The 22365-nt window shown below is 47.3% G+C and overlaps 3 protein-coding genes across 6 annotated transcripts; 2 read left to right on the forward strand and 1 right to left on the reverse strand.

The window, feature by feature from the left end:
* The first annotated feature begins 266 nt into the window (after window positions 1-266).
* Window positions 267-2491, forward strand: LOC143333833 (uncharacterized). The gene is made up of 6 exons (XM_076752194.1): window positions 267-285; window positions 382-464; window positions 561-741; window positions 830-1000; window positions 1570-1762; window positions 2379-2491. Exons 3-6 carry the CDS (start codon window positions 592-594, stop codon window positions 2489-2491), a joined length of 627 nt encoding a protein of 208 aa, XP_076608309.1. The 5' UTR covers window positions 267-285; window positions 382-464; window positions 561-591.
* A 500-nt stretch (window positions 2492-2991) lies between these two features.
* Window positions 2992-10185, reverse strand: arl6ip1 (ARL6 interacting reticulophagy regulator 1). The gene is made up of 6 exons (XM_076752823.1): window positions 10024-10185; window positions 8881-9014; window positions 8163-8282; window positions 6177-6294; window positions 5732-5816; window positions 2992-4055 (listed from the first exon to the last, which is right to left on the reverse strand). Exons 1-6 carry the CDS (start codon window positions 10057-10059, stop codon window positions 3937-3939), a joined length of 612 nt encoding a protein of 203 aa, XP_076608938.1. The 5' UTR covers window positions 10060-10185; the 3' UTR covers window positions 2992-3936.
* A 1117-nt stretch (window positions 10186-11302) lies between these two features.
* Window positions 11303-21047, forward strand: srrm2 (serine/arginine repetitive matrix 2). Of its 4 annotated transcripts, XM_076752389.1 has the most exons (15): window positions 11303-11532; window positions 12541-12795; window positions 13029-13124; window positions 13420-13605; window positions 14125-14208; window positions 14287-14352; window positions 14435-14464; window positions 14697-14813; window positions 15464-15599; window positions 15793-16418; window positions 16452-18032; window positions 18225-18917; window positions 19056-19130; window positions 19363-19470; window positions 20544-21047. In XM_076752389.1, exons 2-15 carry the CDS (start codon window positions 12548-12550, stop codon window positions 20596-20598), a joined length of 4101 nt encoding a protein of 1366 aa, XP_076608504.1. In that variant the 5' UTR covers window positions 11303-11532; window positions 12541-12547; the 3' UTR covers window positions 20599-21047. The 4 variants fall into 4 exon arrangements, with proteins under 4 accessions (XP_076608504.1, XP_076608501.1, XP_076608503.1 ...); XM_076752386.1 differs by having other exon boundaries at window positions 15793-18032; XM_076752388.1 differs by having other exon boundaries at window positions 15796-18032.
* The last annotated feature ends 1318 nt before the right edge of the window (window positions 21048-22365 follow it).

Below are 22365 nucleotides of genomic sequence, written 5' to 3' on the forward strand. Positions count from 1 at the left end.
TCGTATGATTTTGATGTAAAATCTTAATGTGAAGATGAAATAGTTTCTGTGCCTGTAAATGTAAAATGTTTTCCTGTGGATGTGGTGAATCTGTGGCAGCTGGAGTTGGTTGTAGATGCTTAAAAACGTTTCGTCTCTCATCCTGAGGTGAGTTTTCTCCTCAAACACTTCAGAAGTGAAATTTCATCCATTCGTAATGTTCATGTTTGGAATTCACATGGCAGCATCGTGTTTTCTCGTCACCATGACAGAAAGTCTCCACAGGAGCAGCCTGACTTTCCTCAGGTGAGTCACAGCTGAGCGGTCGATCAAAGCGTCGTCGCTGATCTCTTCACGCGGTTAAATTCTCCTTCATTCTCACTTTGTTTCATGTTTCAAAAGGACTTCATGTTGACTTCATGCTGCACGTGAAGACAGACGCTGGTCTCTGTGGTTTCTGTTGGTTATCGATGACGTTTCCTTTGGTGAGGTTAAAGAGATCTGCAGCTTTGAGGTTATCTTCAGATTTACAGCTTTCAGTGTTGATGAAGAAGCTCGTATGAACACTCTCTGTGTTTAAGGGACCCTCGGAGGCTTTGGCTGAGGTGTCCGATGAGCCGCCTGACGGACGGTGAGCAGGGGTTGGCCCGCTGTGGTCGGCGCTGTCAATGGAAAGCAAAGAGCTCCAGACCGAGACATCTGCATCAGAGCAGCCTAAACCTGGGCGACAGTGCCCCCAGCTGCACCACCACCCACAGCCAGGTCGGCCCACTGTTAGAGCTGAGTTTAGACCAGTCAGTTTGAGGACTCAGTCTGCAGCTTCGTCATTCTGCCTCTTCGTGTTCGTCAGAGTTATTGTGGACGGTCAGCCGATGGACGTCCTCTCCTCTTCCATCTGAGAGACCCCAGCTTCCCCTCCCAGCACCAGACCCGGCTGGACGTCAGGAACGACACCACACGGCTGCAGAGTCCGCCGCAGTCACACACTGGACAGGTGCATGGACCCAAACACATCAGCCCGGTGAGCTGACAGAGCTCTGAATAGTCACTGCATGCAGGTTCTTTCTATCATGACATCTTTTATTTGATTCCATCAGAGATTTTAAAATCCCGTTTCTGATCTGATTCTGTGGCCTTTGTTTCTCGTCTGTCTTTTGTTGTCTGTCTGTAACATCATGGTGACCCACAGAGAGTGTGGAGGAGAGATTTTGATTTTCAGTATAAATGTTACATGTTGGCTCTGGTGCTCGATGCTGCAGCCAGTTTCTGCTGTTTTACAACTATTCAAGGCTTTTCTCTGTGTGGGTCCTCATGTTTTGTTTATCTGGGGCACGTGCACAAAGACGCACATACTGTGTAAGTGCACCTGTACACAGGTGACGTGATACACATTTCTGCCCATGGTTTGGCACTATGCCACTGATGTGATGCACGGATGCACTCAGTGTGCTTTGGTGTGTAAGACTGAATGGAAACTGAGCTTTTGTTCTTGTAAAATGAGACCAGCCTCGTCATAAAGTCCAGTTTTAATGGCACAGACTTGTTGTGCCTCGGTCCCTCACACCCTCCTGCTCCTCCATCTTGCTCCAGAGGACAGACCCGAAGGTGGAGAACTGGGCTCGGTACCGCAGTGGTCAGGCTGTCAGAGACACCATCGACACACAGGATCCGTCTGAGTACTGGACCACCTACAAAACAGAACACACACTCCCAGTAACTGACAGCTCGTCACAGCTGGCTGGTGGGAAACCAACACAGTGGCACCAGCACAACATACTGACAGGTAGTGTGAACACTGCACTGATTTGTGAAATGTAGAGGCTATGATCGACTTGGGCTGGGTCACCTGTTCTCCTTCCATGACACCTGGCGTGATGGGTGAGGTCACAGCTGCACCTGACACTGCTGTGGACGTCACCCCCAATGGATTCAGTTTCACCTAAACTTCTCAAACATGACACTGACATGTGACATGTAACCCACAGACAACGTTCTTGTCACTTTTGATTGTTCTGTTTCAGTGGTATTTGCAGGAAGTGCCTGTATGGTGTTGGTGGAGTTGACGGTTGACATGAATGTATGTAGAATCATGAGTGTGTGCTGCCCTCCAGTGGCCACAGTGAGGAGCTGCAATACTGCATTTACATTTGTGTCAGGAAAACAACTGAATGCTGCAAATAAATGAGCAGAATTTAAGAGGATATTTCATTTTGATTTGATTCATAAATAGTTTATCAATTGACTTTCCAAAAATGTGCTGTGTCACAATCAACCAGCACATGCTGTGACAGGATTACATATCACTGGACTCCCAGTGTCACATGGTGACAGGGTCCTTGGTCTTGTTCAAAGTCATGGTGAAATGTTACTGTGCCTATCAATCATGTGCACGTCTGCAGGTGAGCAGACGCAGATGGCCGGTCCAGGGAAGCCCAGCAGACGGTCCAGAGACAAGCTGCTGTGGGCAGACAGGCGCTGGGAGACGGACTGCTCTGCACTCAGACTCTACTGACACACAAGAACTACACAGAGCGCTGACGGACAGGAAGTGACTGCACGGCACTGAGATATTCATCACATGTATGAGCCTGGCCCTTCGTGACTCCTGTCTGCTTTGAAGATGAACATTGTATTGAAGGTAGAAATGGAGGAATCACTCCAAAGTGGCTCATGAGTAAAATTTCTTTATTGTTTTGACTCCATAGAGGAGCTGATTTCCCCTCAGTGAAACAAATCAATGAATGTCCACGACGATCTCAGAGTTCAGAGTTAGCTTTACCTGCAGTGTGTGTGTGTGTGTGTGTGTGTGTGTGTGTGTTTGTGTCAGACAACAGTAAAGATTCAGAAAAGCATGTTGTGCCTTCCTCTAAGAAGCTGTTGTGCAAAGTGGGAACAGCCCTGGAGGGAAACAACGATATGCAGCTAAGATACGAAGCTGCAACAGAAAATAAAGACGTTTTAAAGTCAGTCTGAGGAAGAAATAAAGAAACAAACTAACAAAGGCCGTGGAAATTCATTTAAATCAAACTTTATTCATGTTTGTAAAGATCTCCAGTAAAGACAAAAATGAAATGAGTTGAGAGACAGTGATCAGACCAGAAACGATGAGACCGAGGAGGAAAGAACACATAAATAAGACGAACAGAGAAAAAGATGAGGGACAGGGACAGAGTGAGGGACAGGTCTATTTACACAGAGACGCCCCACACCAGTAACACACTGTGGGGCTTTACAGAAGAGCTAATGGACCAGAGGCCGGCTAGCAGCAGTACAGCAGTAGGCTTGTATCTAGACAGTTTCACTCCTGACGAGCTCAGCTTTAAATCCAGTTTTGTTTTCAGCACTATTCTTAAACACAACCAAAGCAGAAGAAGCAAAAGTTTAAGGTCGGTACGATTTACATGACCTGCTCCTACGTGGACAAAAGAAAGCATCACTGAGAGGAATCTATGGGGCTGAAGATGATGCAGTAACGCTACAAACACTGCTCAGTAGTCACTTTGTCCAAGTAGAGGGAATGGCTTCAAAGCATTACTGACACCTGAAAATGAAGCACGCTGAAACAGAGGAGGATTCACCTGTGAGTGTGTGTGTGTGTGAGAGTGTGTGTGTGAGAGTGTGTGTGTGAGAGTGTGTGTGTGAGAGTGTGTGTGTGAGAGTGTGTGTGAGTGTGTGAGAGTCGGCATTGTGTATGAACGTGTGACAACATCAGGTGAACTTGTGTTTGGTGCATGCAGGACAGGTAAATCCAAAAGAAAAAAATGAAGGTGAGGGGCAGTGAGGTGGAAATGTCAAAGGGTGGGAGGGACAAATGAAACTTATCCAATGAGTGAACAGAAAATAAAACGCGTGTCTTCCTGTGAGGAGACAAACTTCGGCTCTTCTCTCAAACGACTTCCTTCCACCTTCCATTCTGCGTCGCGGCTCATCTGTCAGAGACTCCCTCCACACGTCCGTCTACTCGTTCTTCTTCTCCTTCTGTTTGAGCAGTTTGTTGATCTCCCTCTTGGCCATGGACGCGTACTTGGTGATGACGCCGTGCTGGTTGAGGCCGGGCAGCAGCAGCAGGAAGCTCACTGCGGAACAAACAGGACAGCTTTGAGCGCCACGAGTGAAGCGTTTCAGCACGCGGTCCAGCACGTGACTGCCGGTCTGAACGTCCGGGTCACTTCTCATTGATCACTTGTTGCTTTACAGAGTGAATTCAAAGACTTGGTGGAGCAGACAGAAGGTGATAATCACACATCAGACTGTCAGTCACAGTCTAACCCTAACCCAATGGGAAAAAACAGATGCCAAACCATTAAGACAACTCCCTGACGTCTTATCACGAGGATGTTTCACATGCCAACACGACTGATGAAGAGGAGGAGAGAGGACGAGGTCAACACGTTCCATCTAACCATCAAAGAGCGTCTCAGAGTATGAGGCGAGCAGTGATTGGCTGAGCGGACCTCCTGCATGATCAGCTGACCGAGTTCAGCACAGGCCTGTTGGCGAGCAGACAGCATGTTTTAACGCACGCTGGATTCATGGGATTGTGGGATTAAGCCCTTGAATCATGAAAGCAGCTACAGAACCGAGTGAGCCTCAAGAGCAGCTCGATCTGACATGAAAATAAATAATTCTTTGTTTTTCAGAGTCATGCAGCTCTGAAGTCATCTGCACTCTGTGGTTTTCCCAGCAGATGAAGACTCGACACGTCTGAGGTTATCTAACTGATGACTGACGGGCTCCAAACAGCCGGCACAACGTCTGATTCACCAGCTGTCACTCTCCCTGAGGCGGCGGCGTGCAGCTGTGAGGCTGACAGGTTGGTTCACTCTAACGTTCGCAGCAGAGCTCACTTCACCGCCGCGGCATTCCTCCTCCCATTTCGGCCTCAGCTGTGTTATGATGTGACGGGATTAATCAACAAAGAAGGAAATAACTGAGATCCTGGCAGCGTCTGTCGTCTCGGATGCAGATATTGATCAACATCACTGCTGCACTGAGTCACTGTACCAGGAAGCCTTGTGATGACGAGGCGTTTGTCAACTCAACATTTACAGCATCCACGCTGAGCAGCTGAAGGACTCAGAAAACAAAAAACATCCTCCACACAGAGCACAAGCAGAAAAACTCATGACAGGCAGCGACATGAACAACTGCTGACAAAGACAACAACGACCACTTCCTGTTTCTGCCTGTCTGATCTGTAGTGAACCACCGCAGCAGCCAAAGAGGACGATGACCAAAGCCTCATCTTCATCGTCCGCCTCTCTCACATCAGCTGATTTGATTTCTCATATCAAATTCCAGCACTGAGGGTATAAAACCATCTTTTCCTGACTGAAACATAAGCCCTGATCCGTTTCCTTCTCACATGTTAGGTTTGTTTAGATGTTAGTTCAGGCCTCAAACGCCTCCTCTCAGACCACAAGCTCATCAGCTGTCACACTTGGCTGCATCTGCTGTGAAATGGAACGTATGAAATACGCTCATGTCACAACATCCTACATGTTATTTTGTCTAAAGTTAGTCTGAACTGAATGCTTGGAATCAAAATGTCACCAAACCCCGACTTCCTGAATAATTCTGCGTGTTCTGTGTTAAAGGATGAGAGAAGACAGACCACAAATCAACACCCAGACAGACGAGGTGATGTTTTATCTGAGGCTGAAAATCACACTGTGGTACAACTATAGCAAACACAAGACCTTTATCCATCATAGACGTAACAGAAAGTTACTGTATTTTGTAACATACTCACCCATCAGGTAGGTCAGGAACAGGTTGTGCACCTGCTGTCCGATCCAGGCCACCGCCAGCAAGCTGCTGATCACTGAGGCAAAGTACTGTGGAGAGGCGGAGGTCACGTTACATTCAGCCTCTCAAACACAAAGAGCATCCTGACAACATGCAGAACATCGTTCAGAGCTGACGTTCATGACCAGAACACACTGAATTAAAGCATGAGTTAACAGAGAGCACGTCTAACAGTGTGGTCATCCCAGCCTGAGACCCAGCTGGAGGTCTGCTAAGTGGAGCAGCGAAGCGAAATGAGCTGAGGATATTTTTATCTGCAGCACAGAGAAAGCTGCCATTGTGATAAACAGACAGAAAGCTCCATTCACTGCAGACGCTCTGTGCTTAACGTGCAGTATGTGACAGCCAGCTTTAAGACAGTCGGATCAAAGCTTCATCCTTTCATTCACCATTTTGGGTTTCTCCTCTTTGAGGGCGCAGAGACGCTTCCACCAGCCCACGACCCGACGCTGGGTCTTCACCAGGTTACCGCAGATCTCGTGGAACCGCTGCTGCTGCTCGGTGGTCCTGTGCACGAGGAGAGGTTGAAGGTGTGATTAGGACAGAGCTAAGGGCTCATTTAAAGCAGAGGCAGACAAATGTTGACCAGCAGCTCTTAAGCTCGACATGAAGAGGAAATGATAAGCTCAGTGTGGTTTGTCACATCAGGGCAGAGATCTTCGCATGTTCACTGATCTTTAACTCCAGGAAAACAGCAGAACGTGTGACAGATCTGCAACTACTTTAAGTTCCCTCTTTGACGACGGCTGTAGACATCGTTATAACATGAACACCACCATCAGATCGTTCATTATCCATTAGAGATCACATGATTAATTGATTAACAGATTAGTGGATTGACAGAAAATGACTGGAAATCGTTTCTGTGTTAAGTGATGCTTTGTATGATAGAAGCTGATTAGTGATTAGTTTTGGCTGATTGATCAGACAAAACAGGCTGTTTAGAGACAAACAGCTGACTGAGTGAAGCACTGGTCGGGTATAACGGGACAGAAAACCTCCTGTTTGTCTGTTTCAGTGCTAGAAAACTAAAGGGTGATAATCCAGGCGAGGTCTGAAGGGCCTCTGGAGGAGGGAGGGGGGCAGCTGGGAAAAGTGGCCTTCATTTTCTGCTTAGCCATCATTCTGTATTTCTGTCCTTGTTGTCGCGGAGCCAAACTGGGACCATGAGCAGACTTGAAGAGCTCCATTAAGCAGCCCTCACAGACTGCGGGCTGACGCTGGGGCCTTGTGGAGCTGCAGCGGCCTGAGCTACGCAGCATGACGTCACAGAGTCACGAGCAGACTGCGCTGATCAATAGATTCACTTTGTGCCTGAATCTAAAAGAAACACCGGCTCCTCCAGGTGGAGCCGTTAGTTCCAGTTAATGTCACTACACCCTGACAGAAGGCTGGTGCTTCAACCTACTCGGACACAGTGAAAGTGAAGTGAAACACTCTGAAAACTTAATTTCATCTGAACACACAAACTGCTGCTGCTTGCTGGTCAGATTCAGCTCGTCTGATTCGGCCTGTGGAATGTGCAGCAGAGCAAATGGGTGCAGGTCACGCTCTGCTGATGCAGGGTTATATACTGAGGGGCTGAAGGCGTCTGACGGGGGGACGGACGTCCACAGCACTGTGCCAACTGCAGCCGGTTACTCTATCCTGTCCCGGGTGTCTGATTCTCACCATCAAGTACACACAGCTGAGTCAAGGGGCTGTTAGCTAAGCGCTGAGCAATGTCAAAGCTCCATGAAGCTGTTGGACACCTTATAGGACAGGTGTCAGGTGACCACATTCAGACGGTCAAGTCAGGAAAGGCAGAGAGAAGTCTTCCAAGAAGACTGAACTCCCCTCTTCTCCCCAAAGGGACACTGAAATCTGGCTCAACCGAAAGCAAAGAACTGAGCAAGTCCCCAACTGATTACTGTGCTCCAATTGATACCATCATCATCATCATCATTATTATTTTTAGATATTGTCCCTGTGACCAACAAGAACGCAAAACAAAGCCCAGATTTCCAGCTGCAGCTTCATATAAAACTACATGACTTAACTTTACACGATCTCTCTGTGGTTAAATGGATAAATATGAAGCAGAGTTTCCTCTGAAGGGACTCAGCAGGTACGTTTTCTTATCACAGCACATAAAGAAAACCAGATTCACAGAGTCTTCAGGAGCGGACTTCTCTAAATGTCAGCGTTTGACACATTTGACTGGATGCTGCTGCTACAACACAGAGAAAAAGGAAGGATTGACTGACAGAAGAAGAAGAGGAAGATGAGCCAAAACAGAGGAGAATATTTTCATAGGTAGGACATAAACCTGATTTTGAGGTCTAATGGAAAACCCATTTCACCCCCCCATGTGTCTTTCATCCCCAGGCTCTCACCACTTGTTGGAGCCGAAGACTCTGGGTGCGAGGGTGGGCACCAGGTAGTCAGCCAGGCAGAGCAGCATGACGGAGCAGGACAGCCCGGTCAGCACTGACGGGTCCAAATAGTAAATGAGCCTGCAGGACGAAGACAAAGCAGTCAGTCGTGTTTATGAGCCAGTTTCATATCAACAGCTCACGGTGGAATGAGGAGCACGTGGGATCATCCAAGCACGAATATCGTCTCTTATCTTTCTGTGGTTTCAACATAGCTCCATGTTTCCACTAAGAGATCTCTGTACACGCTGAACTGTAATGTTAACAAAAACACCTGCAAAACAACAGAAAAGGCCCTGAAGCTGTGACCCAGAGGTTACGAGGGTCACAGTCATATCTGTTTTAAGTATTCACATTTCAGAGAACATATAGAAAAAGGATTGTGTTAACAGAAAGGCATTCAGTGAAAACAGCGTTCATGCTCTACTTTCACCTGCAGCGTTATTCAAGAGCTCCTCTGACAAACAAAGGAGCTTCACAACTAGAGCTCACTTCACAAAATCTACTCTGGTATAATCTACATTGTTTCCCTCTTCTGACTGTTGTCCAAGAACGTGAGAAAGCTTAACATTTCAACCCGAGCCAGCCTGAGCTGCTTGTTTCACAGCGGAGAGGAAGGAAGTGTGTGCTATGGCAGCTATGTGCCCGCCGTGAGCAGCACACTGGAAAACGGACTCACAGGAAGAGGACGGTGGTGGCGCCCATCAGGGCTCCGGGGAACCACGGCTTCTCCCAGCGCACCACGCGATCCCCGGCCAGGATCACTTCGCCCCAGCCCTGCAGCTGCTCCTCCAGCTGGGCCGTTTCCTGAGCCTGAACACAAGAGACACCTTATTAAACTAAGAGCCACAGTACTGATCAGTCTGTTCCTCGACATGACAAAATGTCTATAAAATCAGGAGAATGTGGGAGCGAACAGGGAGAAGCGTCTCCTCAGAGTCCAGGGCAGGAGGTCTCCTGAGACATGAACTTGGGCGTGACTGTTGAAGTTTTCTTTTTGGATAACCCGCAGTGCTCTCCACACGTGTTCACTTTAAAACCCCTCAAAATAAAACGGAATTTGATATCAGTTTGCTTTGTTGCGAACATATTTGTAATTCGTGGCCTAATATTTCAGACTGGTCGGAGCAGTCTGGAGGAGCACATGCAGTCAGCTCACTTAGTCTCTCCATTTAATTAAATTCTCCACCTTGACAGTAGTTCATTGTTCTAGATTTCGACCTGTGAGGGCTGTTTTTTTTTTTTTTTTAAGGTGGCTGGTTGAGCTTGGAACAGTGCAATGATTGTGAAATTAACGAATTTGTTAAGCTAAGTCTGGAGTCTAGGGGTGTGTGCGCCTTTAGCGATAAGCACAGAATCGATGGCTGTTCTCCATCATTGATATGACTGTGCAGTTAACACCACCGGCCAGGAAAAAGGAACCGACCCCCGCTAACCGCACACGCCGTCGTGTCAAAATGTCATCACCCGATTTCAGGCTTTTCGGCGCAGGCAGAAGTGGTGGCAGAGTTAGCTTTGGTGTCCGCTAGCAGCGTTACAAACGGAAACGTCCCCGCTGAAGCTAACTGAGCGGCGTAGCGCTGCTAAGCTAGCCGGCCAGCTAGCAGACGTTAGCTGCCGTCAGCGTCACAGCTCGCGGGTTAACGTTCGGCAGCTCCCCGCTTGGCCGAACAAAGTTCACGGTAATTGAATAAATGTACAAACATGGTCCGTCCTCGGCTGCCACCAGGTTAGCAGCAGTAGTTTATGCAAATGTTTAACGCATCCACGACAGACGGAACGCTTCACATTCGACGGTAGAGAAAATCTGGTTAATACTCACTAGTATATTTGCGCTTTTGTTGTCACCTTCAGCCATTGCTACTGATCCAGCGTCGGTTTGGTTTATAAAGTGTATTTCTTGGTATATTTGTAGGAAACAGACCCCGCAGAGAGGCTGCACTCACGCCTCCTTCCTTGGCTTCAGCGTCACTAACGGCCGAAGCTTGACAGGATGTCTTTTATCTCCAAATTTGCGTCAAAATAAGCCAAAGGCATCCTGGGAAACGTAGTTTTGTATTAGTTATCGAGTCCGAGTCACATGGGAGGGGCCGCTCGCTCATAAAGTATTTTTTGTCTCCTTTTCAATTAAATGCAACAATAGAAATCTTTAAATCGTGATATGTATTGAATTAAAAACATAAAATATAATTTTTTTATGTGACAAATGTACTTGAAAGATTTAAAGAAGGCTTCAGTGAGGTGACGGCTGTGGGTTGATCCAGGACAGCATCTCTTTCAATGTATTTACTTCTGACTGATGATGAGAAAACGTTTTGACACACACAACCTTTTGTTCGATTTTCACAACATAATGCATTCAAATATTTGTAATTGACTCATTTATTTTACTTGGGTATATCACCTTGACAATAGAAAATGGTTAGAATAAATGTAAATGTTACAGCAATTCTGAAAGTTAAGAAAACATTCTGACCATAAAATTGTAATGTAAGACCCCGGGCAGTGTACAGTATATGATTAATATGTCGTTTTGTCCTCTAATGTTGTTTTTGACTGAAGGAACTGACACTTTGACTGTCTGTAAATTAACCGGATATTGTACATTTTCGAGATTAAATCAATCAAACAAAAATTTCATCATGCTTATATCTAAAGTTTGGCCTGTTTTCAGTTTAGTTTCAGATTAATCATTTTATAGAAGATGGAATTGGAGTTTTCTCTTTTGCCAACAGGAGTCAGTCTTTGTCAACATAAAGGGAAGCTGAGAAAACACCACAGGACTGATGGCTGATGCTCCCCCAACTTTTTGATTTAAAGGTTTCAGACTTCTTATCAACTGTTAGTGACTGAAACAACAGTGGTAAACTGGCGACAAGCAAAAGTTTACCGCTTTTCTGGATAATATAGCCTTGTCAAACACTATCACATAGGCCTGTTCATTCTGTCTCAACTTTCTTAACGTGTAATTTTAGCTCGATGACATTTGTTCAGACTCGCATATTCAAAAGATATTAAAGGACGTCCTTCTCATCAAATGTGAATACGTATCTTTTGACTTTCATTTGAACACTCTTGCATCGGACACCTGAACGCATCGCAGTTTAGACATGCGTCCCGTGCGTCTGACGTCATTGGGTTTTCGTCTCGTTCTTCCTTTGGTTGGATATCAGACCAGTTAGCTGAGAGCTAACTAGCCATTTCTTTATTTTACAAAGTTGTAGAGACGCCGTTTCTGTGAGGTCTGTGTCGGCGTCTGATTCTACGGGACATTATTTATCGCCAAGACTCCTCCGGCATCGTTTTCTCTCCGCTCCCGGAGAAATCACCGGTACATTACAAATACGTTAACTGTTAGCTAGCTAACGTTAGCTAGCTAACGTTACTTAGGAATTGTTCGCGACGCACAAGTGTCGTAGGGCCTTCTGAAATGTAGGGCATTAAACTCGCCCGGCGGCTCATTAAACGAAATATTAAAGAAACTAGTTTCAGCCCCGTCAGTCTTACTAAACAATGAGTCCTGAATTGAGTTGGTGTTCGATGGTTTGTCTTAGCCTTAGTCATCATAAATGTGCTGTTTTACACTCAGACGTAGCAACAGGCCCATCTGGCGCACGTGCTAATGCCCGACAAAATGAAATTTATCGTGAGTAAATTGGCAAAATATGAACAAGAATGTGTGTTTAGACCAGACAAGAGACATCGATCCAGTCAGTGTTTTAGAAGTCTTTCATTAAATACGATATGATGTGAGACACACGGACCACACTTCACTAAAAACTGTCGTCAAAATGCCGCCTGAATTGTAGTTTCTGTTGATGTTTGTGATTTCACGAGACTGTAGAACTGTTTCTATTATTTTGTCCTCCACCGTTAGAGAGTTTAGGACTTCATCAGGTCGATGGTGTCCAATCTGTTACTTTATTTATGTCGGCCATTTTAGAAAACGAACTCCCTCAACATGATAAAATGCTGAAAATGGTAAAGTGATAAACTGAAAAGTACAAACCTGCAGAAGTTTGTGCTGATAGCGTTTAAAAAAGATGAAATAGGTGAAATGTCAAGGACTCTGGGTTTTAGTCTTGGTGATCCGTTTCTCTCTTTGCATTTTGGAGATATGTCTTTGTAAAGATTTGTGTTAAAAGTGAGATTCTGGTGATCTTTATGGCTGCAGGTAAGACAAGTTATGACCAAGCTCTGCCTTCAGAGAAACCCCCAAACTGTGGAGCCTTTCAGAGACAGTTCACCATTTAACCAAGCTTCTTGTTAAAGATCATTTCCACCCATCAACTCCCGTCAGTTCAACCACTTAGGCCGTTTCTCCGTCTCCTTTTACTAGCAGAGTCATGTACAATGGGATTGGCCTGACGACTCCTCGGGGCAGCGGCACCAATGGCTACGTGCAGCGCAACCTGTCGAGCCTGCGGGTCAAACGGCCGCGGGATGAACGCGGCGGCGAACGGGATGAGAAGGACCGGGAGAGGCTGGAGAGTCAGCTCAACAGGCAACCCAATGCTGACATCCTGGAACACCAACGGAAGAGGCAGCTGGAGGTCAAGTGTGCCGAGCTGCAAGACATGATGGAGGAGCAGGGGTAAGACAAAAGCTGTATTTTCACATGCATTTTACAGACGTGAATGGAGTTCTGATCACACTTGATTATTATCAGGGGAAAATATATGTATATTTTAAAAACCATTAACCATCATTAGTCATACGTAAATATTGTAGATGGTAGCTTCCTACACGGACAGACAAATAAGAAGGCAAGATCGTTGCTTTTGAGTCGGTTCGGTGTTCAACACTCTGCTCTGTTTGGACGGTCAGGTATTCAGCTGAGGAGATCGAGGAGAAGGTGAACAGTTTCCGTATGATGCTGCAGGAGAAGCAGGAGCCGGCTCCCGCCACCAATGAAAGACCATCGTAAGAACAATACAGACAACAAGAGACCACGTGGCCCCACTTCATTAAAAAACAACAAACAGATCCAGTAAAAGCTGCTGTGGCTATGTTACATGAAAAGTGTGTCGTAATAACATTAAGTACAACAAAAATAGTTGTTCTTATGTTTGCAGTGATGGATCACTTTGGCTGCATTGTAACACTGTGTTAGTCATCAGGTGCAACCAAATATGACAGGATGTAAATGCTGTGTTAATATTAAAATGTCACTTCCATGACATGAACAGTGTCAAATGTTTGGGCTGTTTCCTCTCAGGGTGACAGAGACTCATGCTCTGGCTGCAGCCAACCAGCAGAAGAACGACCGTCTTCGTGCTGCTTTTGGCATCTCCAGCGACTATGTGGACGGCTCATCCTTCCACGCTGACCGCAAGGAGAGAGAGAAGGAGAAGCGAGAGCAGGAGCGCCTGGAGAGGGAGAGGCTGCAGCAGCAGAAATATACGTGAGTAGGACGAGCTGAAAACACACCCACAGTGATGGAGTGCACGTCAAATGAATGGCTCCTTTTCATTTCAAGCACAGTAGAACTCTGAGCTGAACAACGTGGCTCAAAATAATTGTCAGTTCTTTCCAGCCTTGATAAAAAGGTTTTAAAAAAGGACAAACATTTAATCTAACGTGAAAACAAGCTTTGCAGACAGCGTGTGCTGCACAGCAAGAGGTGCAGCTAATTAGTGATGGCACGTGTGTGTTAAGTGGTCTTGATTTCAGACGTATGATAAGAAATACAAACATCAAGACCAATATATAAAGTACACTTCTAGTGTGTGTTGCTCCGGTGTGTTTCTGTGTACATGTGAGGTCCACTCTCACAAACAGGTGTGATTCATTTTTTCTGATGTAAAGCAGTGAAAGCTTCCAAATGTACCGACTCAGTCACATTTTGTGATGCCATTGTCTCACTCGTCACGCGGCATCAGTTCAGTGCCTAACTCGAGGTTTGCTGCCTTTGCTTCCTCAGGTTGGTGGAGGATTCAGACCATTCAGATTCTCCTCCCAAGAAACGCAGTCGGAAGAAGAAAAAGAAAAACAAGAACAGAGACAGGTGAGAAAATGAACACAAGAGCAGGAAAAAGGTCCTGACAGAGAAGAAAAGGTCTGACGGTTTTCCTCCTGTCAGCAGCTCAGAGAGTCCGTCCCCGTCTCCTCGACGAGAGAAGAAGAAATCAAAAAAGAAGAAAAAGAAACGGTACTCATCTCTGGATGCTTATCTTACGTCTCATTTAATTATTTCACTTTGACCACGGTTGACTGAAATGTTTGTGTTTCAGTGAGGCATCAGAAGAGGAGGAAGACGACAGGTAGGTGTCTTTAAATCAGACTGCGTCCATCATATCTGTCCTGCCTCACACACAATAAGCAGAGTGTTGTTGTGTCGCACAGTTCGTGCTGTAAATACACTTTGTTAACTGGGGATCACCAAACTTCCTTATGTGATACAGTGATGTGATGACAAATCAGGAACAAGTTCTAGTAGCTGAGGGGCCCTGAATGTGTAAATGTCTGTCCTCCCTGACCCTCGCCCACTCATAGTTCCTCAGATGAGAAGCAGAAAGTGTCAAGGAAGAAACAAAAGAAGAGTGAAAGTCCAAGTCCCCCAAAAGCAAAGGCCGTGAGACACCGGAGCGCCTCCTCCAGCTCTGCTCACAGGTATCTGACTACTATCACAGCAATGATCCGATAAGAAAAATCTGTCTTTTATGTCCTGGTAGACGTGTAGCAGAATCTGAAGTGCTTGTACCTTGGTGCAGTGAAATACATTTTATGAAATAAAGTGGTGATTCACATTGTTCCTGAACAGAAATATGTGGCTTTGACAGAAGTCTGCAAGTGGAGCAGCTCTCAGACAAAGAAAACATTTTTCAGTAATCAGTTGAAATCTTCCAGAAAACAGTTTTATTTCGCTGTGAAAGTGGGAAAGATCCAATTTTCATTCGCACATTTTGACCAGAATGTAAACTTGAACCGAGACATGAGCAGTCCATCAGTCCATCAGTCCATCAGTCCATGGACGGCCTGAAGGCGTCAGTGGATGGATAATTAGCTTTGGAAACAAAGGGGAAATATTCCATCAATACTTGATACAGAGATCAAAGAGACTGTTGTGAGCAGTGGCAACCAAACTCCAGCCGTGAGAGCAGGCTTTTTGCCTCACCTCAAATCTGTCCAGTTAGAAACGCCTATAAAATACTGGTTTGGTCAAACACGCAGAAGCTTTTGTCGGCTGAGCGTGATGGAAGTGCGTTGACCGGACGAGGAGTCCCAGTATGAGCATTTATTTATGTTTATGATCTCAATAGCCAATCTCCAGCTCCGCTGAGATCCCGTCAACAGGACCAAAGTGCAAGAAAAGCTGATGAAGGAAGAAAGGGGAGATCACCTGACAGGAGGAGACGGGGCTACGAGGAGCACAGCCCCCATCAGAAAGGCGAAGGAGTAAGTGTGAGGCCGCTGCATTGGACCAAAAACACCTTGAAACTCTCTTCTGAATGTGTTTCTTTTGCTCACAGTGAAACTAAACTGGATTTAAACTGGTTTATTTTGTCATGTAAACGTATTTAACCTTTAATGTGACATGAACGGCAGTTTGTGTGTAAAACGACTCCAACAAATGTTTCCTGTCATCTAGAAGAGGTCCAATGTGGAGAGAGACAAAGAGCGGCCGAGTGAGACGGAGAAGACCTCCGCCAAGAGGAGACATGACTCCTCATCCCCCTCTCCACCAACACACACTGAAAAAAACAGGGACAGGGAGAGAGGGAGGAGGTCCAGAAGCAAACAAAAGGAGAGTGAGAAAGGGAGGCGCTCCAGAAGCAGAGAGGTGGAGAAAAGGAGGCGTTCCAGGAGCATAGAAAACGAGCGAGAGAAAGGGAGGCGTTCAAGAAGCAAAGAGAAGGAGAGAGAGAGAGGAAGGAGCTCCAGAAGCAGAGAGATGGAGAAAGGAAGGAGGTCAAGGAGCAGGGACAATGAGAGAGGGAGGCGTTCAAGGAGTAGAGAAAATGAGAGGGAGAGAGGGAGGCGCTCTAGAAGCAGGGAGGTGGAGAAAGGGAGGCGATCGAGGAGCAGAGACAATGAGAGAGGGAGGTGCTCCAGAAGCAGAGAGGTGGAGAAAGGAAGGAGGTCGAGGAGCAGGGACAATGAGAGAGGGAGGCGTTCAAGGAGTAGAGAAAATGAGAGGGAGAGAGGGAGGCGCTCCAGAAGCAGAGAGGTGGAGAAAAGGAGGCCTTCAAGAAACAGAGATGTGGAGAAAGGGAGGCGTTCAAGGAGCAGAGAAGTGGAGAGAGGGAGGCGCTCAAAAAGCAGAGAAAAGAGGTACAAAGGAAAGGAGAGTGCTCCTCAGAGGAGCAGACATGATTCCTCCTTATCCCCTTCTCCTTCTCCTCCTAAGAGGGAAAGGAGCAGAGACACTGAACGGGAAAAAGACAGAAATAAACAAGACAAAAATACCAGACATGACTCCTCATCTCCCTCGCCTCCCCCTGAGAAGGGGAGGGCAAGGAGGGAGAGGAGTGGAGAAAGGGAGTCCCGGACTGAGAGAGATCTCCACTCAAAGGTGCCAAATGACAGCAGGAGAGACACCGGGAGGAGACAGGAGAGGGAGGCGTCTCCCTGCCATCAGAAAAATGACAGGACAAGGGACGGACACCCGTCCCGTGATTCCCTGTCCCCCGCCTCCCGCTCACCTGTCACCAATGGGCGTCAAAGAGAAAGGGAGGAGGAGAGGAGAAGAGAAAAAGACAAGGAGAGCACGAAGGAGAGGGACAGGCATCTGAGCAAGAGGAGGGAAGAAGACAGAGAGCGAGGCCAGGAAGGCGGCAGAAAGAGAGACGAGGCTCTCCCAGCGTCCTCAGAAAGCAGGCGAGATGGATCGAGACCTGCCGAGAAGAGCAGGAGGACAGAGGCGAAGGAGAGCCAGGAGAAGGCGAGCAGCCCTCCAAGGAAGGAGAAACGTGAGGACAAGGCGAAGCAGCCTGAGAAGAAAAAGGAGCGCAGCAGCAGCAGCAGTAGCAGCAGCAGTAGTGGTAGTAGTAGCAGTAGCAGCAGCGGTAGCAGCAGTGACAGTGACAGTGATAGCTCCTCATCCTCCTCCTCTTCTTCGTCTTCCTCTTCATCTTCATCCTCTGAAGATGAGACCAAGGCGAAGAAAGCTGGGTCAGTTGGCAGGGATAAAAGTAGCCCCTCGAAAAGTACGGCGTCTGCCATCGGTGCTGCCGTTCACAGATATTTAGCCAACGGCAGAAAGAAGAGCCCCGTCTCCGCCTCTGAGGGCGAGGGACCGAGACGAGCTCAGAAGGACAGAGACTCCGGAGGGGACAAACCCGAGAGGGAGAGACCCTCCCACCGCGCTCCTGCAGAGAGCTACCCGTCCCGGACAAAGGGTCAGGAGCGGTACAGCCCCACGCAGATGGACAGCCCCAGTCCGCCTCCTTCCCCGTCCAACAGGGTGGACGCCAGCAGAGGCGGCCACAGGTTCTCTCCCTCTGAGGCCGAAGCCGAGAAACCGAGGGTGGAGGCAAAAGTCAGGGAGAGGGAGCGAGGGAGGGAGAGGGAAGCCGCCAGGAGGCCCCCGAGGTCTAGCCCTACAACCAGGAGGTCACGCTCTCCACCCCAGAGAACCTCCACCGCCTCCCCAGCCCGTCGCACTCCACCAAGGCAGTATCAGGAGGCCCCGAGCCGCTTCAGGAGAGCTTCTCCTCCTCCGGCCTGGTCAGACCGGGACAGAGAGAGGCAGAGGGACAGGGACAGGGACAGGGACAGGGAGAAGGACAGAGGACATGAGCGTGCCACCAGAAGGAGCAGGTCCAGAAGCCCAAGAAGGCGCAGTAGGTCCAGGTCTGGCAGCCCGAGGAGGCGAAGCCCCCCCAGCAGGTAAGAGGAGAACCTGCATGTGCTGGATCTTTGTTGTCTTAACACCTGTTTGAGTATGACAGGAAGTCTTTGAATGGGCTGTGACACAGTCTTTAGCCTTTACTCAGAAGATGGTTTTCTCTGATAACAGCGTGGACCACATTTTAGTGGCTGAACTGAAAACAGTTTGTCTTTCATTTCTTCCTCGTCCAGGTCCCGACGTTCTCCTTCTCCGCAGCGGCGGAGGAGGAGCAGCCGCTCCCTCTCCAGAGACAGAGCCAGAGAAAGGGAGCGTGAGAGGGTCAGGCAGAGGGAGGCAGAACAAGAGAGACAAAGGGAAAAGGAGCATCAGCCACCAAAAGCTGCTCCCCAGCCCCACAGGTCCTCTTCCTCCTCATCTTCTTCCTCCAGCTCCTCCTCTTCCTCTTCGTCCTCACCTTCACCGCAGCGAGAGAGGAAAGACACAAAAGCACCGACAGAGAGAGACAGAAGAACGGAGCGAGAGGACGAGAGGAGGGAGGACAGAGAGCAGAAAAGTCGCTCCTCTTCCTCACGGGGACCTTCCAAAGACCGTTCACAAGCTCCACCCTCAGGGAGAGGAGGCCCCCAGTCAGAGTCCCGGCGCTCTGAAGCGTCCTCCAGAAGGCCCGTGGCTGGCAGCCAATCAGAAACCAAACAGTCGTCACAAGGCCCCAGCTGGAAGCAGTCACCGGCGCCGGCACCTCCACCGCCGGCCCAAACAGTCACGAGTGAGAGCGCCGTGAACGGGAAGCAGGCAAACGCCAACAAGAAAGCCAACAGGAGCAGCAGCTCCAGCTCCTCCTCCTCTTCGTCATCCTCCTCTTCTTCCTCCTCTTCTTCCTCCTCTGCAGACAGTTCGGACTCTGAAGCGGAGCAAGGGCAAGGGTAAGCAGGAGACAGAGGACGCCTGAACGTCAGAGACAGACAGTCAGCAGCTCTGATCAAGTAATCAAACCCTGATTGATCATGAAGTGCCCGCTGCTGTCAATAATTCTGCTTGTTGCTGTTGTTTCTTATTAACAGGAAGACAGACAGAGCTCAGAGCTCTCCTTCCTCGTCCTCCTCATCAGAGAATGAAAAGGAAACTAAGAAAAAGAGGTAAGAGGAACTGAGAGCTTGCAGTCACTCATGAGCTTCATTTCTGCTTTATTAAGACCGGCTGTGCCTGGAAATAGAGCTGAATGAATCTGTGAGGTGTTCAACCTGTGGCCAGTTTTACCACTTTAAACAAACACTTCACTGTTGTGTATATTTGTATTTCTTTACTACACCAGAGCTGCACAGGTGTGTGTTTTCAGGCTTTGATTGACAGGTGTGTTTGTCCCCCCAGCCCTGCCACGTCCGGGAGGGTCCCTGCTGATTCACTGAGAGATTCTCGATCGCTCAGTTATTCTCCTCCAAGATACATGAGAGCAGCGCCGCGCTCGCCGAGCCGCAGGTGTGTAGCACCACAGTCACTAGAACGCTAGTCAGACAGTACAGTGCTGGTCTGTCAGTCAACAGACCTGTATGAGAGCTCCGCCTCCCAAAGGACCTGGAAACACCACAGAGTTCATAACAAGCATAAAATAAGAGGTTGACACTGACAGTTCGACATCAGCTTGTCTATTTTCAGTCATCAAAGCCCGTCCCAGAATGCACCGAGGCCACAGCCTCCAACATCACCAAGAGATGTTTGTTGACTGACCGACAGTTTTTCAGATGAGATGTGTTGCAGGCGGCTTTGCCGGAATTTGCATCCAAAGAAAAGATTTGTCTTTAAGTTAAAACTGCTTGCTGCTCGTTAGCTCACTTGCTAAGTACACAGAGTATTTACCTTTGGGCACGTTCTCAGTTGGCACTGATGGTCTGCAGCTTTTTTGATCTGGTGTGACTCATCAGCAAACACCAGCGTACACACCAGTAGTTTTATTTATGTACTCTGATTGACTGACTCGTCCACAGACTGCACTTCAGGAGGGCTCTGGGTTTTCTGTCCTGACCACAGGACGTCAAACTGCCCCCATCAACCTTTGCCATTAGTTGTGTGCTGAATTCAACACTGTGAACAAGGATATATAAGAGTATGGCAACTTCTGAGGGCCAGAAATAGCAGTTGAGTACCAGTTCTTGTGAGGAAAGCAGACGCGCTTCATTAGATTGCTGTAGTTTTTCAGTGAGAGACTGCATGTCCACGTCCTGCCTTTCCAGGTTACTTAGAGTTGACACCAGGTGAAGAACAGGTTTAATGTTCTGTTACTGTCTGCGTTAATGGACATTTCTTTCATCTTGAATCTTTTGAATCTTGAATATAATATACAGAGTTTGTGAAGTGACTTTTCTACGTCTGCAGCACATGTTGGATGATCCCATTCAAATGTGTATTTGTCTCCATCCATCTCGTCTTGAACCTGCGCTGTCGTCGATCTGTGCTGTAGAAGTGACCTGTAACACTCCTCCGGTGAGGACGCGATGCCGGCGCTCCTCGAGCCTTCAGAAATGATTGATTTCCTTCTTTCTGCTTCCTGGTAGGAGTGGCAGCAGACCGTCGCCGAGCCGCTCGTCAAGCAGCAGACGAAGGAAATGAGGTGACGACTTGAGACGCTTCACTTCTTCTTCTGTGTTTTTTCTCTGTTGGCCTCCAGCCGGTCTGACTTTGGCTGAATGTGGACTTCACAGCCAGCAGAAATACGTCAGCGAATGTCAGGGGACTCCTTTTGGTTCTGAGCAACCGCACGGCTATCAGCAGTGTGTTTTTTAAGGAACCGTGAGCGGAGGCTGGCGTGTGCGTCTCTTTTTAAGAGCTGAAGAAGAAGCATACACGCTCACAGTCACAGTGAAGTAAGACGTAACTCTAACAATGTTCCTCTGTACCTGTGCTGTTTGTTGCGTTCTACCTGTAGATATGAGCTGTCTGTATTTTGGTTATTATTGTGTAACAGATATCCGCTTTCCATTTAATGTGAACAGAAACTGAAACGTGGATAATTTCTTTGCTGAAAATGGTTAATGATAATAAAAGGCAATTGTACATTTTATCTGTGTGGAATCTGTCCGGTTGGCTTCTGTGGGACGTCACATGTGAAGGACAGGTGTGGTGTAGTTTTATGTTTCTCATGTCAACAAATCACATGCAGACTGAAACCAGCAGGTATCGTGTTTATCCAAAACCTGATGCATCTTATTCTGAGGAGCCGCAGAGGAGACGTCCTCCACGTGTTCCTTCATTATCGTTAACAGTAAACTGTCCCGTGTTTGACTCACAGACGCCGTCCTGCTGCCAGAAACACTCACCAGAGGACCGAATGTGGACTCATCCTCTGATGAAAATGTCCTTCTGTCTGAGTAATGTTTGAATAAATACTACCACTTTCTTAAAAATCAAACTCATTGGGAGGTGTTTTTAAGGATCACGTCTTCAGGGGGGTTTAGAGCTGAGAGCCACAGACGGAGCAAAGAGGTCAGAGACGAACATGTTGCTCCTGGTTTTAATGGGATTTGATTATATTAAAAATGTAAGACATCTGGTTTTAATATTTGTTGGGAAAAACATCTTAAATGTTGAAACAGGCTGGTACACAGTGATACAGTCCTGTGGCATATTCTCCCCTTCATTTTGAGGTAAGTAAAACAGGAAAGTTCTGGTGGAAATCCTGTTATAAGAGGCTGCTGCTCCAGCTGAGCTGTGTGAATACTGTTCCCATCATTCCAGGAAATAGATGGAGCCCAACAGGTAATCAGCACGAACCTTTGAGATTACATCAAACCTTGAGAGGTTGAGTTCATGTGATGGAACGTTTCTACAGAACTGTGATAAATGATTATATATAATTATGACCTTAAACCTTTAAAAGCTTTAAATCTTGTCCAAAGTGGATTATTACACTTTTCTTGTCGTTCTAACACAAACTGCACAATCACTCCTGCATTTGGGACAGTTTTATAACGTGTCCAGGCGTTTTGTCTCAGGGTCAAACAGGCTGTGGACGGAAGCATTGCTCACTGGTTTCGGCTGCTGTGGTCATGTTGAAACTGGGATGGCGACATCAGTGTTAGGTGTGTCTCTATTGGTAGTTTCATGTCACATAAATCAGTTCTGATGTGATCTGATTAGAGCTCAGGCAGTGTTGTAGCTGTGATGGAGGTGACCTGAATGACCCAGAATGATTTGGATCTCGTTCCCTGATTTGTCAGAAGTGATTTTTACAGTGTGTGTGTTTAAGTCAGGACAGTCTTAATCTGTCCTCTATGACTTATCCTGGTCTAGAACTGCTGACACTTCGAGTTCAAGCCGGAGGTGATCGGTTTTAAAGGGACAAACAAAATCCATCAAAACTGTGGACAATAAAAATCC

Source organism: Chaetodon auriga, chromosome 16 (genome assembly GCF_051107435.1).
Source record: "Chaetodon auriga isolate fChaAug3 chromosome 16, fChaAug3.hap1, whole genome shotgun sequence".
Classification (NCBI taxonomy): Eukaryota; Metazoa; Chordata; class Actinopteri; order Chaetodontiformes; family Chaetodontidae; genus Chaetodon; species Chaetodon auriga.